General features: G+C 51.3%; 1 protein-coding gene across 9 annotated transcripts in view; it reads left to right on the top strand.

Moving 5' to 3' along the window:
• The window catches only part of SLC8A1 (solute carrier family 8 member A1), a 121,557-nt gene that overhangs the window by 14,778 nt on the left and 89,660 nt on the right, over positions 1–17,119 (top strand). For 7 of the 9 annotated variants that reach the window (XM_039718909.1, XM_039718912.1, XM_039718908.1 and 4 more), the window contains exons 2-4: positions 680–783; positions 1,797–1,865; positions 12,878–14,713. In XM_039718909.1, the coding sequence (XP_039574843.1) occupies positions 12,885–14,713 (1,829 nt within the window). In that variant the 5' untranslated portion in view covers positions 680–783; positions 1,797–1,865; positions 12,878–12,884. Of the gene's footprint in view, positions 1–679; positions 784–1,796; positions 1,866–3,146; positions 3,205–12,877; positions 14,714–17,119 lie in introns of those variants that run through there. The other 2 variants (XM_039718906.1, XM_039718907.1) reach the window with 2 other exon arrangements.

Raw genomic sequence — 17,119 nt, 5'->3', positions numbered from 1 at the left:
TAAGTAGAGATAGGTGGAGCAAAGAGCTGCCTCTCCCAGCATGGTCCAGGCTGCAGTCTGGGATGCTGAAGCATGGATGTGCCCACACGGTGACAGAACTTGCTGTGTCAGGACATGAGCAGTCTGGTTGGGTTTTTGCCTAGAGCATCGGGTTTTTGCCTAGAGCATCAGGCAGAGCGCAGGAGCGTTTGCTCAGCTCGCCCAGCAGATTTCACAGCCCATGCAGAGCTCCATTCTGTCACAGCCCCCACTTCAGCTAGCTTGGCTGAGAAAAAGCAAGGGGAGCCATGGCCACTGCAGTGGGGAGCAGTCCTGGAACACAGCATCTTCTCTCAGCAACTGGACTCACTGTCTCTCCCACTCCCTGACGTCCACCCTTTCCTTCAGAGCCCATCTCCGCCTTTCCCTTGGAGACTGTAAGAAATCAAGGTCTAAATGTGCCTGGAAAGGGGTGTGTGAGGGACAAGGGAGTGGGGCACATCTTCTCCAAGACTTCCAGCCTCATATTCTTCCTAATCAGTCTGTTTTGAAGCAGCCAGAACAAAGCTGCTCCCATGTCCAGATGGGTTAGTGCTGCTGCACTTTTCTGTCCCAGTGCCATTAGGGCTGGGTGGGTACAAAGGGTTCATGCACTAATGAGCATCACCACAAACACTGACAAACTCTTTGTTTTCTTCAGCTCCCCTGGAATGTCACACAAATCCCGCAGCTGAAGCAGCCTCTCTGAGGGTCTCAGCAGGAGGCACTGGGAGACAGGAACACCACTGCAAGCTGCAGAGAGAGGTGAGTTTGGAGGAGCCGTGGCTGTGCCTGGCTCTTCAGAGGGCAGCTCACCAGTGGATGCCCATCAGCACAGTCTTGGTGATCCAGAGGAGCTGGGTACTGCATTCACTGAAAGAGCTGGGAAGTAGGTCAGCAACATTACTGAGGGAATTAGGGAGTTTTAGGGAGAACTCCATGACTAAAATTTGAGTTCCACTGCTTACTGGTGCAGTGATTGGATTTCGGTGTGCAGGGTGAAAAGCACCAGCAGGGATTGTGTTTGCTGTGGCCATGCCAATTTCTCCTGCTCACACCATTTCTCCTTTTGCCATGCCAGCTTGTGCAGTGCCTTGCATCCTGCAGCCACTGCCAAACCAAATGCCTCTGACACACATCCACTGCTCTGCTCAGCTCCTGAGCCCAGCACAGCACTGGGCATGCTGTACACATTTAGCTGTGCTCATTTTATATCAATGGCCCTGCTGGGAGAATTGAGTACCATCAAAGCAGCACACATGGCCAGATGCAAACTTATCCCTCCTCTAAAGAGTTTTAAATCAAAAGAGGTGAGGCAGAAAATCTGAGTTAGCTATTGGACACAAAATCCTGTTTTTTTCTAAGCCAAATTCTTATATGGAAATTCCTTTCATTCCATATATAGGCAATAAGCTCTTAAAGTGAGACCAAAACGAAATAACACCCATAACTGCTGCAACACTAATTGTAAGTAGCTGGTTTGTTGGTTGGCCAGCTCATCACAAAGTGCTCCACAAAGGAGTTTTGTGACAGTGTCCATGTCTAACCCCTCATGTTGAACAGAGAAATTTAGTTTTCCAACTCTGCTGAAAGACACGGTGGCGCAAAATTCTTCCAAACTTTTTTTTTTTTTTTTTTTTGAAAGCAAGTAAGAAAAGCACAAATGAAATTCACAGGTAAAATTCTGGGTTGCTGTCTTGCCAGTGGTGACCAAAATTCCAGGCTGACACGGTGTAAGAGGGTGCAAGAGCTAAAACAGTGTTTCTGCTTCCCCACAGTTCTTGTTGCACCTGAGGATCTGGGCACAGAAGGTTCATCAAGGTCGCTGGGTACTTGCACACCAGTGTGTGAGTTATTAGCTCTGGTACTATTTTAAGTTCCCAAAGTCACAGAGTTTTGCCTGGAGGGTGGGACAATGGGTTCATCTGCTCCTTGCTGGAGCCAGTGAAGGGTGGAGGAGTCATTCAGGCATGGTGAAAGGGGAATTGCCCACAGGAAGGACACTTTGGTCAGCCTGAGGTGCAGCAAGTCCTTCTGCGCCAGGCTGTGCCTTCCTGCAGGGAGCGCGAGGACCCTCCAGTGGGGACAGGAGACTGTGGGTTCAGGGGCTGACCCAGCTGCCAGATGTGAGACCAGCTCCCAGGAGGGTCCCAGCTGATCCATATGCTCCTTGCCTGCCACCCTATGTCCCCTGCTGACCCTGGCCACATTCTCTGAGGATGTGAGAGGGGGGTGAACATCAACCCAGGGCCCCCTGGGATGCTCCTGACCTCCTGCCTCCCTTCAGCTGCCATGGGCAACGCTGTGGGGCACGGGGACAGACACAGCAAGGCACTCCTTGTGGCCACATTCTCTGAGGATGTGAGAGGGGGGTGAACATCAACCCAGGGCCCCCTGGGATGCTCCTGACCTGCCTCCCTTCAGCTGCCATGGGCAACACTGTGGGGCAGGGGGACAGACAGCAAGGCACTCCTTGTACACACACACACAGAGACACACACACACGGACACGGACACGGACACGGACACGGACACGGACACGGACACACACACGGACACACACACGTTTCCTTTCTCTCCACCTTCCCCAGGGCTCTCTCCCTCCTGAAGGGTGCAAATGGGTTCAGGATCGCCCTGGCAGGCTGCAGGTCGGCCGGGGGGATGTGGGCAGGAGCTGACCGACCAGGGTGGGGTGGGCTGTGCTGGAGACAGGCAGGGCATGCATAGGGACTGTCCCGGGCAGGACGGGCAGGGCTAGGGGCAGGCAGGGCAGGACTGGGGACTGCCCCAAGCAGGGAGGGCAGGGCTGCTGGGGGTGGGTCCGCAACCAGCCCTGCCTTTCAAAGTCCCTCGATCCGAGGAGGAATTCGGGAAATATTTCCAGCAGCGAGAGGACGAGGAGGAGGGCTGGAGCTGCTCCCCGGGAGGAGGGACGGCGGCTCTCTCATCCCACCGCGGCGGAGGGATGCGGAGGGAGGGCAGGCTGCCTGCGGGGCGGGCCGGCTGAGCGCATCCCCGGGGCGCGCCCGTGTGTGTGTGTGTGCGCGCGCGCTCCCTCCATCCATCCCTCCATCCCTCCCTTCCTTCCTCCCTCCCTCCCGCCCCGGCGCTCCGCCGCCCGCCCCGCCGCGATGCCCCGCCGCTGCTGAGCCGGCCCCGGCGACGCCCGCTCCTGCAGCCCGCCAGGTAGGACCGCCACGACCCGCCCCGAGCCTGCCCAGCCTCTCGCTGCTTCCCGCACCGCCGTCCGAGCGCCGGGGGAGGCTGCCGGGGGGGCGGCACGGGGCTCCCGGAGCCGGGCGGGAGCCGATGGCCGGGCGGCGGTAGGATGCTCGCACTGGCAGCACACGCCCGGAGCGCTTCCTACAGCCCAGCCGCCGCACCTCTAGGCGGGCGAGGGGGCTCGCCGCCCTCCCCCGGCGGCCAATCGCGACATGTCGCGACGGGGGGCGCGGCTGCGGCGGGGGTCGCTCCCCCGCTAGCCCGAGAGGCGGGCATTGCCGGGCAGGTGGGGTCGGGCAGGGGGCTGAGGCACATCTCCTTGCCGGGGGGCTCGGGGCGCATCCCCCCGTGCGCGGCGGGGTGCGGTGCCTCCGCCTGGCGGGGCTGTGCGTGCCTCCAGGCAGGGCTGCTTCCCCTGCCGCGAAACGCTTCCCGAGGTGAGTGGTCGGAGGCACCTGCAGCCACGCCGAAATTCCCATTTTTGTCTCGAGCAGCGTGCGTTATTAAGGGCTGGCATTAAGCAGCGCTCATCACGTAGGCTTTGTCTAGGTGAAAGCATGGCTGGGGCTCTTCCGTCATCTTGAGTTTAATTCTTTATTCACAGCCTTGTTGCTTCCCTCCCCGCCGAGCCATGCAAAACAACTCCACGCTCTGCTCTGTCTCCGAGGCGAGAGCAAACTGCCAAAATGTTGCAGAAATGCAGCAAGCACTAGGGAGGACTGGAGTCTGAAAATGAAAGCTGTAGTAAAATCACAAGGTCACGGGTGTGAGGGTGCGAGCGTGTGCTTTCAGGGCTCCTTTTCGCTTGCGCTTTGCAGGAACCTGTTCATTCCTCCAGTCCCAGATGTTGCGAATTCGCAAGTCAGGCGATTGAAATGAAGGCTGAGAGAGGCTGGGGTTCTCTGTGTGCTCCCCTGGCACCTGCCTGGGAATTCACGTGCTGTTGTCACCATCGCAAAGAGAAGGGGTGTGCTTTTGTGTAAAAAAGGGAAGCTGAGACACTTGCATATTGATGTGATGGTGGCATCCAGGAAAAAAAGAGCTGGGACATATGGCTTTGGTCAGGGACGTGGCTATCATCAAAGAAAGGCATTTGTGATCCTTCAGGAGTGTCTATAAGCTGTTCCTTTCTCCCCTTTTCCTTCTGATTTGTTCTTCAATAGAAGCTTTGCCCCTTGTCCAGCACAGACATTTAAGGCCAAATAGGGAAATAATGTAACATTTCTAGGACCATCACCTGCCAGCCAAGCCATGAACCCCCACCACCAACTCCTAGGAAAGCTGTCTGACTCCTCTTACGCCCCCACCAGCTCTGTTGACATGGACAATTCCTAAGTCAGTGCTGAGGAGCCACGTTGGTCAAACCTTCTCCACCAGGCTTTGCATTCAAGATTCCTGAGGAGGTTGGCGTGCTCTCTGTGTCCAGCACCCCTGAGTGTCAGCAGCAGCACAATTCTAACCTGATGAAAGTTCTCTTGCTTCTTCTTCCCTCACTTTCTCTAAGGCTTCTGTAATCTATTGGCTGTGAATGGCTCCTGAAATTGAAATGTTCACTGTCCTGTACCTGCCCAGGCTGTGCCTTGTCTTCTCTCCTGGCACTGCTGCACATGACATGGCACAAACTTTGGTTTATGTCCTTGCTCTTGGGAGTCTCTACAGCACCTTAAAGGATGCTGTATAGGCACAGCCACTTCTCTCCCTTTTGTAGAGTCCTGATACTCTCAGGGCTTTCAGGGTTGCGATTTTTTCTGGCGTTGCATCTGGGACAGAATTTGGGGTTTTGCTGTGGCTTTGAGGGGATACAGTCTTGATTGCTCCCTGGGGAAAAAAAAAAAGCCCCTTTTCTCCAGCATCCTAATGAAACTTAGATCCTGTAATAAAGCCCAGTGCCCTGCAAGATACAACATCACTGGAAGATCAACCAGCAGATTGGTCATAGACAACACAAGTGACAATGGCTGTCCTTGTGACTGGCACGGGAAACAAGCTGGAGCTCTGTCCAAGCTCAGAGTGCTGGGATCTGCACGTGCTCCCAGCTCCTGGACATCGGTGCACACAGCTGTGCAAATCCTGGCTGCACCTGGGGCTGCTGCAGGCTGCTGTGCTCTGGATACTCTGGCATCCACTGTGGGCTGAGCTCCCTGACTGAGCTTTCCCTTGCCAAGGGTGTGAGTGGTATCTCTCCAGCTGCTTTCAGGAACCTTGGAGGAACTTGGCTTTTGCTGTTATCTCTATCCCTCTGGTGATTTCAACTGAAATTGGAAAGAGGGGGGAGCGATGTGAACAGACAGACAGACATGGAAACTGTGATTTCATGTGCCTGGCTTCCTAAGGAAACCTGGCTACAAATAGAAGTGAGATTTGGTGCTGCAAAGAGCTCCTGAGGAGACCGAGAAGGAGGGGGAGTCTGAGGAGAAGGAAGGGGTGGCTAACCTTGGGTGTGAGATTGATAATGAAGACCTGGCACACACCTGGGCTTAGAATCCCTTGCCTGAGGTCTGGGGGTCTAAAAGCTGGCTCGGCACTAGCATCCAGCTCCCTCTAGAGTCAGCTGTGCCCGAGCTGTGTCTCTGGACGTGGCTCTGCTGGGAGGTGCTACCACCCTTCCCCAGCCAGGAGCAGTCACACAGATGGATGGAGCATGCCAGGGTGAGCCCCCAGCCCAGCCCAACTTGCCCAGTTCTTGCCTAGTACCATGCCTGAGTTGTTCAGGTCAACAACCTGCATTTCCATCCATCTTCCCCCACATCCATCCCGTGGACATCTCCACCTCTTTATCCCTGGATGGTCGCAGGGATCTGGGGATGGAGATTCATCTCCTCTCCCTTGAAGCTTTCTGTTCCTGCAGGGCCCAGGGGAGCATCCTGCTGCACAGAAGACCCACACACAGCTACAAACCCAGTGCAAAAACAGTCCCAGAGGGGAAGAGAGGACACAGGCACAGGGGAAAGCAATAGGCCTGTTAATTCCTCCTTCTTGGCCCCTTTGGGCCACCTCTGGGCAGATACTTCCTCCCCAGGCTTCCCAAGAGCCTCAGGCTTATTAGCAGTGTTTTATTCTCCCAGCACTCACAGGAGATGCTCTACCCATTTTACACAGGGACATGGAGCACAGGGAGAGGCTGGGCTGCCCCGAGATCACACAGGGAGTCTGCCAGCCAGGCAGGGCCAGCTCGTGGAGAGCAGGCAGACTCTGCTTAAATCAGCAAGGGAGATGCACAGGCACAGAGGAAGGCATCAGCAACCCAACAGGAATCACAGGAAAGAGCCTGATGCTGCTTGATAAAGAGGAAACCAAAGGCAGGTGGAAAGGGTAAAGAAATGGTCGGAAGACAACAGCAAGTAGGAAGACAGTTGTTTGAGAAGCAGACAAACAAACAAAAAAACCCCAGTCCCAGAGAAATGTGGCATTTCCCCCTTGCTTCTTACTTCCTGGCACATTCCTTGCTGAGATCTTGAGTCGTGGGAGAAAGGGACAACTTGACACTTGGTCTCCATGTGTGAAAAGCAAGACTGTAGTCTCCCTGGCAAATGATTCCAAGCTCACTTTCTGCAAGCTGCCCCCAAATTCATCCAATGCGGTTGAAATTTTATATCAGGGATGTTTTATTTTCTCTATTTGTCCGTTTATTTTGGAGAGTTGCTGGGGAAATTGTGGAAGGAGATTGGATGTTTCATTGAAGAGATAGGATGCTTGGAAAAATCAGTTGCAGACTGATAATTATTCTTACTTTTTAATGTCCATTACAGAAACCAGGGTGGCCTGATATGTGTTTTACTTGATCAGCTTCATGGAGGGCTTGTGCCTCTGACTATATTTGGAAAGGTTTTGATGTTTTTTTGTACTGATGCAATCAGAATGCTGATGGCCTGGAAATCATTTTCCTGATGTGGAGATCTAGAGGGTCATGGCTAGGGGATGCCAACAGGCTGTGCCTGTTTTGGAGTGGCAGAGCTGGGTGCAAGGGAGCAGGAGCCAGGCAGAGCCAGAGCAGGGAAGCGAGCCAAGGGTTTTCCAAGCAGTGTTTAAAGTGCCGTCACGCTATGCAGCCCTGAGTGGCAACACAGTCTTTGGACTTAGCAGCTCTCCTGCACGGTTTGGATGTACAGCCAGTGCAGCAGAAGGGTCCTTTTCCTGCCCTGACAGGTCAATCTCACAGCTGTCCGGAGCTCTGTTTTACCAGAGCCGTGCCACGGGGTCAGCACCAAGATCAGAAGCGAAGCCAGCGGAGCCTGTGTCTGCCCAGACACATCTCCAAGCACCCTGTGCCTCCTTGCAGGGCTGCTGGCATCTGTTTTGTGTCCCTTGGCTGCAAGAAGCTGGACCTGCGATGGTCAGAGACCAGATGGCTTGTTTGGATTTTTTTTTCCCTACAGCCATATCTTTTCCCAGACCAGGCTTTGCCCAAGCTGTCTGCTGGAGAGCAGGCTGCTGATTTCAGTGAGGCACAGGTGTAAAGGCATGAGCACAGCCAGGCAGGGTCAGCAGCAGAGGAGAAGTTCACTATTCCTCCAGAGATGGGGCCACGGCTGTAAGTGCCATGCATGGAGGCAAGGCAAGCAGTGCTTCTTCCCAGGAGGATTGCAGTAGATTCTTCTTCTCCTGCAAGAGAAACTACGGGACAGCTGCTGTAACTTGGGGACTTGAGGTTTGACCGTGGGGTAGGAGAGAGTCTGCCTTTTTGGGGCTTACTGTCTTTTCCCCCTGGGACAGGGTGGGGAGCAGCTGAGTTGCTTTGAGCCTCTGTTTCTCTATGATGCAGGCTGGCTGTTCCTTGCTGTGATCACCAGCTGCTTCTTCGTCAGTTTTTGGCCCCTGTGGTTCAAGGGACACTGTCTTTCTCCAGCCTGTGACACCAGAAAAGCGTGGCTTGCGCTGCCTTCCCTGTCTCTCCCTAGTGCACTCTTGCTAGGAAAAGGTCTTCTTTTGTCTGGCTCTGACTGTAGGATGGGAAAAGACTCTTTGGGAATCCCTGTGGTGTTGCAACACGCTCCTGGTTGTGCTGCCACATCGAGCTGAGAAGCAGCCACACTCATGTGAAGAGCAAACTTTAACTGGTCCCCAGCAAGCATCCAGGCACCCTGTAGGGAGAGGGTGCTGCTCCAGCCTCCTGCACGGTGGTGACACAGCTGTGGGGACACCTCCCATCCAAGCTGGCAGTAAATTGGCAGGAATGATGTTCATGATGAAGATTATGGTGTCGCAGCGGGGTGGGCACTGCTGGGTAGCACCGGCGGTGGCTGTAATGGTGTGAACACTGCTGTGTGACAGCTGCTCTGTACACATTTTCTGTGGGATGCTGGGAAAAAATTTCCATGTGGAAAGCCTCTCAGTCTTTCTTTGTGTGGCCACTCGTTCCTCCTGAGCCCAGGCCGTTTCCTTCCTTACCCAGTCCTTCTGTAATTAAAGTGTCTGGACCAGCAGTGGTTTTTTAGTGCTCTTAAAAATAATGGTGCTTCTAGTGGGTTGCAAATGGTCATAGATCCGTGTGTGCTACAAAGCTTTAGGAAAATAACAGGGAGGGTCTTACAGTGGATATTTCAAAGCTGAAGTGCCCTGATGGAGATGGGACTTTTGGGAGGCTGCTGCAAAGAAAAAGCTGTGCTTTGTTTAAATGCAGAGCAGCTTTCAGGCTCGCTTTGCATGCAGCAACCAGCCAGCCTGAAGGATCGATGCTGCCAGGGAAAGATCAGAGCAGAGTCTAAAAGGCTGTTTCCTCCCCATCTGGCAGCTCCTCAGCTGGGGGGCAGGAGCATGAGCTGGCAGCAGGAGCTCTCTCCTACGAATCTGTAAAACCTAGAGCTCCCATGTCCAGCAAGGAGGCAAATATCTCTACAACCCTCCCAGCCCTGCTGTGGGCAACAGCTGCCCTCCTGGTGTTTCACAGCACCAAGGGGTGGAAGAAAGGCTGGATTGACAACCTTTGTCCAGAGCTCCACCTAAACTGAGCTTGTTATGGAGCCTCTCACAGGCTTTCCTCCCTGAGTGAGCAGAAACACCTCCTGGCACCTCTGTGGAGCTTGCCTGGAAAGGGAAAGGGGCTCAGGAGAACCCAGGTTGGGCTCTGTCTCTCCTGGTTAGTTTTAGCTCTCCCTGGAGCTCTCCAGCAGCACCAGGACAGTTCCCCTCCTGCAGTGGTAGAAAGGGCTCAGGGTGGTGTCCCTGGGCATCAGGTAGTGCTTGTGGGCAGGGCACTGCTGGGATTTTTCGCCACACGTGGCCAGCACCGAGCCTGAGAGCAGCCTGTGCCCCTGCCTGTGCTGCCCTGATCCCTCTGTCCCCAGAGGCACCGGGGCAGTGCCACCAAGGCCACGAGCACTGGGGCAGGCAGGGTTTGCCAGGGCTGCCAGCCCGACACTGCATCAGCTGCTGCACACGCTTCTATTGCTGATGGCCAGGATGGGAAATGCAATTGAGACCTTAATGAAAAGCTAACAAAGTTCGTTTGGAGGGAGGGCTGCTCTTCAGGTAGCCTTGCTTCCCCTTCCAGCATGTTGGAAATTATTTCTCTGGGAATATTCCTACACTATGCCACAGTGCTGAATGTGAGCTGAGACTGTAGGCAAATGCAGAGCAAGAGGGTCTCTGGGGACCAAGCTGTTTATTTTGGATTGTACAAATAAAGAAATGCTGATGATTTAATAGCAGGTGCTTCTCAGAGATATTTTGAGTGTCAGGCTCTGGCTGCATGTATGCAACTAGCATGTTGTGGCCAAGCATTTTCTAGCCCTTCATAATTCCTGAGCCTCACTGTGAATTGGTTTAAGTAGGAAAGCTGGTCATGATGTGCAAACCTTGCTTGATGACCACACCACAAAATGCTGGAGGAAGTACAGCAGAGTTGGGGGACGCTGCTGCTGCCCAAAGGATGAACATTGGCATGGCTGGTGGATATCTCTTCCAAAGCTCCAGCCATTTCTTATCCCTCTCCAGAAAAGCTCCACATTTCTTACCTCCTGACATCTGAGGGAAAGATGTTATTTGTACATGGAGTGCTGGTTGGGAATGCCAGAAATATGGATTGCTCAGATGCAAGCCTCTAGGCCTTTTTTCCTCCTGTTTAAAGTAGTATGGGACTTGATTTCAAACAAACAAAATAAACAAACCAAAGCAAAACCCAACTTATATTAGAATGTTTGAAAGGGGAAACACATGGTAAATAAAGTTCAAATTATTTATTAATTTGATTTTGTGGCTGTCTTTTTTTTTTCTGAATGAGACTTCCAGTATCCAAATCCTTTTAAGGCTGGAGAGTTGGTCCAAAGTGTGATGGGACTCTCCTATTCTTCATGACCTAAATCAGTGACCCAAAGCATAATATTTTTTCTAGAACCATCTGTTTTCTCTTCTTGCCAAGGGGATTTCACAATGCCTGATTGCTCTGAATAATTGTACATGTGCAGGGATATGACTTGCCACAGGGAGAAAAATTAACTAAACAAGGACAGGTGAATGTTCTTGAGTTTTCTGAAGAAACTGCTACCCTTTAGAAGGAGACAGTGAAGAATCATGCAACTGAGTAATATTTTATGCCCACCATGAATTTTTTTAAGCCTACATATTTTAAAAGGAAACAAAACTATGCTTAGGAGCTATCTGGGATTAGCAGAGTAGGTACCAAGTCAGCCTGTGTTCTGACAGCCCCTTTATCAAATGTCTCAGTGACTTGGTTTGGAGCAGTGTGAAACACAGGAGTACAGATGTTGGGTGACTAATTCATGCTTCGGCTATATTTCAGTGACCATGAATGCACATCTGTTTCAGCTCAGCCATCCACTGAAGGGTGTGCAACAAGGTGCTCCTCTTTGCAAACATCATGCTTGTATTTTTTTCACTCTGGGCTTGTAAGCGGTGGCTACAGCTCACATTTGGGGAAGCAGAAGGTACCCAGGCACTACAATGAGGGGGGCAATGAGTCTGGTAGTAAGAGCTTTTTTGTAACATTAGCAGGATTCCCAGTGCAAACAACTTTCTTTAAAATCTGTCTTCCTACAAGAGACTTGCTTTTTCCTGTGTAGTTTATCTGTTCTTATCACCCAGCTCTCTGATTTGCTCACATCCTCCACTATGTATCTTTTTATTTTCTTAATTGCAGTACCAGGGAGTGGGGGGTTGGAAGCAGACCAACAGTTCCTGGTGAGAAAATGCCATTTGTATGAAACCGTCTCAATAAATTCTCAGAATTACCCTCCCAGACCAATAACAGTGCTACAGCATCCATAAATAAAAGCAAATGGAGGAGAGGGCTTTGATCCACCATTACAGTGTCTCTTTGCGGAACAGATCCCATAATATGGGTGTGGGATGGCACCCATTTATTCCTCCAGCCAGCTATTCCCTTGCACACAGCTCTATCCCTGCATGATCTGCCCCTGCCCTAACTAGGAGTTAAAACCTTTCATGGCAGAGCTTTGTTGGCTTTTTCTTTCAGGGATGTGGGGTTTTTCTGAGGGAAATCAGCTCAGTTTTTTGTATTTCCCAGTGAAGTCGAGGTATTGACGTGCTCATTTTCCTCTCTTCATAGAAACATTTTTAAGTACCATCTGATTAAATTAACTTGGATTAGAGAAGCGTGGTATAGCAAAGGCTCTCCTTGAGGAGAAAATACAGCTTTAATAACTAGGGATCTAGCTTTTATTGGCTAGTAAATTTGAGAATATGACACTGAGCATGCTCAGGGTTTTGGTTTTTTTTTTCACTAAGCATCTCTTTGTACTTAAAGGCATCTGTTCTGTCGGTTTATGCACTGTTAACTAACTGCAAACCTCTTTAACAGCTCCTCTACATTGCTGGAAAATCCTGAGGCAGGACAAGGGCAAGAACGGCTGTCATGCCTGATGACTGATGTTGTAAATGGAGTGAGAAAGGCCCTTGAAGGGGAAGCCGTCAAAGCTGACCTAGTGGGAAAAGAGCGCAGGGACACGTTTCGTCTAGAAGCATGCCAAGAGAGCCAGGCTTCGATGCATATGCGGCTCTTTCCAGTTTTGGGAAGGTGCAAAGTGATGCACTGTGGAAGGAATGGCTCCAAAATCATTAATTACAGGCTGCCCTTCTGGTGCACCTTATGACCAAGTTACTGTTAAGAGTAAGGTTTTTCCAGGGCTCCAACTCACTTTGCGCAGATTTCCGATGTGGAGTAGATGTTGGGAGGACCGTGAGCAAGAAAGGACTGTGAAATACATAGCTTACAATGATTTAGAAGTAGAAAAATATTTTTTAAACATGATGAGGGGATAGTAGATTTCCCTGTCCTCTCCTGCTCTTACCCTGAATTCCAGTGAGTGAGTGAGTGCACTGTAATTTTGAAATGGGAAACAGTTCTGCCAGCTGTGAAGCAGAATGATGGGCTTTAATTAGATTAGAGGAACAAGAAAATGCAATTGAACAAATAGGTTTTCAACAAAGAGAAAGAAACATCATGGTAGCTAAAGGGGGTAGGTGCTAGCTCACTGGTACCATCTGAATCCATCCTGCTTCAGATGACTGAGCTAGAGGATGGAAAATATCACTAATCATAACAAAATGGGCTCATCAGCTGCATCTTCTTGAGTAACAGGATAACTTGACCATATCTTTGGAGGGGAAAATCTGTTATCTCTGGTTGGCCTCACTTAATTTTTCCTTTTTGCCTCTTCAGGTTGAGGATGTTTGGGACCCGTCTGGTGGAAGTGGCCATGTCGCGAGTAACTCACTCACACGCCTTCCCAGTGAGCTTCCCTCTCCTGAGCCTTGTCCTGGTGCTGCTCTTCCATGCAGAGGGCACACATGCGGAGAGCCCCAGTGAACTGCCCACCAACGACACCGAGGAGTGCGCTGGCTCCTACATCTGCAAAAAGGGGGTGATTTTACCAATATGGGAACCCCAGGACCCCTCGTTTGGGGACAAAATCGCTCGGGCAACAGTGTATTTTGTAGCAATGGTGTACATGTTCCTGGGAGTGTCCATCATCGCCGACCGCTTCATGTCCTCCATCGAAGTCATTACATCCCAAGAGCGGGAAATAACCATCAAGAAGCCCAACGGCGAGACCAGCAAAACCACCGTGAGGATCTGGAACGAGACTGTTTCCAACCTCACGCTGATGGCCCTGGGCTCGTCTGCTCCGGAGATCCTCCTGTCTGTTATCGAGGTGTGCGGCCATGGCTTCACGGCGGGGGACTTGGGGCCGAGCACCATTGTGGGGAGTGCTGCCTTCAACATGTTTGTCATCATTGCAATCTGTGTGTACGTGGTGCCAGATGGAGAGATAAGGAAGATCAAGCACTTGCGAGTGTTTTTTGTTACAGCGGCCTGGAGCATCTTTGCCTACACTTGGCTTTACATTATTTTATCTGTGTCTTCTCCTGGGATTGTGGAAGTTTGGGAAGGCTTGCTCACCTTCTTCTTCTTCCCCATCTGTGTGGTGTTTGCCTGGATAGCTGACAGGAGGCTTTTATTTTACAAGTACGTCTACAAGAAATACCGAGCTGGCAAGCAGAGAGGCATGATCATTGAGCATGAGGGTGACCGGCCCTCCTCCAAGGCTGACATCGAGATGGACGGGAAAGTTGCTAATTCTCATGTAGAGAACTTTTTGGATGGGACACTGGTGTTGGAGGTGGATGAAAAAGACCAGGATGACGAGGAAGCCAGGAGGGAAATGGCTCGGATCCTGAAGGAGCTGAAACAAAAGCACCCAGACAAGGAAATTGAGCAGCTCATAGAGTTGGCCAACTACCAGGTCCTGAGCCAGCAGCAGAAGAGCAGGGCCTTCTACCGCATCCAGGCCACTCGGCTCATGACCGGCGCTGGCAACATCCTGAAGAGACACGCTGCAGACCAGGCCCGCAAAGCCGTCAGCATGCACGAGGTCAACAGCGAGGTGACTGAAAACGATCCCGTCAGCAAGCTCTACTTTGAGCAGGGCACCTACCAGTGCTTGGAGAACTGTGGCACCGTGGCCCTGACCATCGTCCGCCGGGGAGGAGACCTGACCAACACTGTGTACGTCGACTTCCGGACAGAGGACGGCACGGCCAACGCCGGCTCTGACTACGAGTTCACTGAAGGGACAGTGGTCTTCAAGCCTGGAGAGACCCAGAAGGAAATCCGTGTTGGCATAATTGACGACGACATATTTGAGGAGGATGAGAACTTCCTGGTCCATCTCAGCAACGTCCGTGTGAGCACCGAGGCCTCAGATGAGGGCGTTCTTGAGGCCAGCCGTGTCTCAACACTTGCCTGCTTGGGATCGCCATCTACTGCCACCGTCACCATTTTTGACGATGACCACGCCGGCATCTTCACCTTCGAGGAGCCAGTAACACACATCAGTGAAAGCGTAGGAACCATGGAAGTGAAAGTGTTGCGAACCTCTGGAGCACGAGGAAATGTTATTGTGCCCTACAAAACCATTGAAGGCACGGCCAAAGGTGGAGGAGAGGACTTTGAAGACACCTGTGGGGAACTGGAGTTCCAGAATGATGAGATAGTGTAAGTCAAGGTTTTATTTGTTTCTTACAGTCTCTGTTTCTCCTGAAATGAAATGCACTTTGATCCCAGAGCTGCACTGGAGGTGTTTGGGTGCCAGTGCATTGCAATAAGCCATGAATGGCCTTAGGTGCTGTGGGGAGCCTGAAACACTGTCTTTACAGAAGACTGGAGTCTGTGTCCCTGCCTTGCCAGCAGACTGGAGAGTGATGCCTGGTCAGGGGCACTCCAGCCTTCCAGCAGCAAGGAGGTGGAGCTGATCTGGGAGCTGTACCCATGTGCTGAGCAGATCTCTACAGCCTCAGCTCTGCAGCAGAGCAGAGAACAAAACTGAGGTGGCTGTGAAACAAAACCAAAACCCAGGCACGAGGGCCTGTCCTGCAAAGGGCTTAAACTGAGTGTGTGAATTGTGGTACCTGCTTCCTGTTTCCTGTTGAGGCTCAGATCATCCAGTACTGGGTCACAGCTGTCCTACTGATGCTCTGCTCAGGGCTTTGGTGAAGGTTGCTTCACCTTTTCGTGTTCTAGAGGGTGCAGGTCTGGGTCACTGTCCAATACACATGTTGAAAAAGTGTTGTTAAGCAGGGAAGCTTCATGGTTGGGATGTAACTGCAGTTACATTCAGCTGCTTGCAAGTAAAAAAAAGGAGGCTGAAAGCTGTTGGAGGCTAGTCCTGAGTGTTGCTATTTGGATGGTGCAGAAATTATTAGTGCTGTAGCCTTATTACATTATGTGGAGAACATAAATTTGCTCAGTAAATCATGGCAGAAAACATCTATCCTTGGGTATGTCATGAAGACATTTCCTTGCCCAGCTGGTGATCTGGAAGGAGTAAGGGTTGGGAGCTGTGTTTTTCCAGCCTGAGTCTCTTCCTACAGTGAATTCTGTGTTTGCAGCCACAGGGACTAAGTTCTGTAGCACAAAAACACTGCATTAGAACTGAAAGAAGTAACTGGTAAAGGGCACTGCTGGGTAAAGGGAGAGCGAAATTTTGGCTTGGGTGTTATTTATTGTGCTGCTGGTCTCCCAGGAGCTGAGACAAACTATGATGAGTGCCCAGAGAGGTCCTTCTCTCTGTCACCGGTATCTGCTGCATCTGCACCTGGGTAAAGGGAGAGCGAAATTTTGGCTTGGGTGTTATTTATTGTGCTGCTGGTCTCCCAGGAGCTGATACAAACTATGGTGAGTGCCCAGAGAGGTCCTTGTGTTCTGTCTGTCACCTGTATCTGCTGCATCTGCATAGGGAGAATGAAACTTCTTCATAAAGCTTCTTGAAGTAGATGGCAGGGGGGGAAAAGGTGATTTATAGCTCTCAGGCAGTATTTATACCAGTTGGGATTTTGACTTCCCAGGAAAAACTGAGCAAAAAGTTCACAGATCTATGATGTTGTAGCTCTGGAGGCTACAGCAGAAGTGTTGCTCAAACAAGGGTCAAGAGCACATAGCTTCTGACTGCTGAATGATAAATGTAGTAGAGAGGAATGCAGTTATTTGAATTTTTTTTAACATTTTGGGAGATGCAGGAAATTGTCTGCAGAGATGCAATGAACTAGGCTGTAAGGATATCTCCCAAAAGCTCTTTTCTTTTTATCCAGGTCACTCAACACTATCAAAACTGGGCTAGTGGCAGTTAGACTTTGACATTTGTTCCCAGCTCCCATGGGATGTGACATGTTTACATGGCAGGCCAAACATATGGCCACAGCCTATGTAACATTGCTCAGAGGGGCTTGGACTGTGCCTTCCCATGGATCCACCACTGTGGCCAGGATCTCTGTGCTGTCCTTCATCCAAGACCTGTGTCTGTGCTGCCTCTTGGTGCTGGGGCTGTGATGAGGCAAGGTGTGCCTCCCTGGCACTGCTGTGCCTGCTTGCCTCTTGTGGTGACCTTCCCTCCTCTGAGCTGTTCACTGCTGACTTTTGCCAACAGCCCAGTAACCAAGGGGTGTGCTGGAAGTGGGCTGACCACATCCTGTGGGATCTGTGCTGGTGTGCCCTCACCAGGGCTGCAACCCTCCTCCTTCCTCTTCTTACCAGCTGCCAGAATGTGCACAGCAAGCAAGAAACAGGGGAAAGCAGCTTTCTTAGAAACCTTTTCTGTGCAGATGCCATTGTATCTCTATTGTCTTTAAACTGTCTCTCCCAGGAATCACAGGGAGTGATGGTACCTCAGAAGTGTCCACAGCCTGGGGCCTGGGTGTAAGAGAAAGATGTTGACCAAGGGGCTCTCTCCATTTAGGTGGGAGAGGACCTTGACAGAATGAAACCAGTGGTACATATTCCAATCTATCTGTGTGCCTGAAAGGCAGTAGGTATTAGTCTAAAACTCAGATGCTGCAGTCCATGTTCAGGTGCTGCGTGGTACAATCTGACTGGCAGGTTTCCTGCAGGTCCATGTTTTACCTGGAC

Source organism: Passer montanus, unplaced genomic scaffold (assembly GCF_014805655.1).
Source record: "Passer montanus isolate IOZ18808 unplaced genomic scaffold, ASM1480565v1 scaffold40, whole genome shotgun sequence".
Taxonomy (NCBI): Eukaryota; Metazoa; Chordata; class Aves; order Passeriformes; family Passeridae; genus Passer; species Passer montanus.
This window is presented reverse-complemented; position numbering and strand designations above follow the sequence as displayed.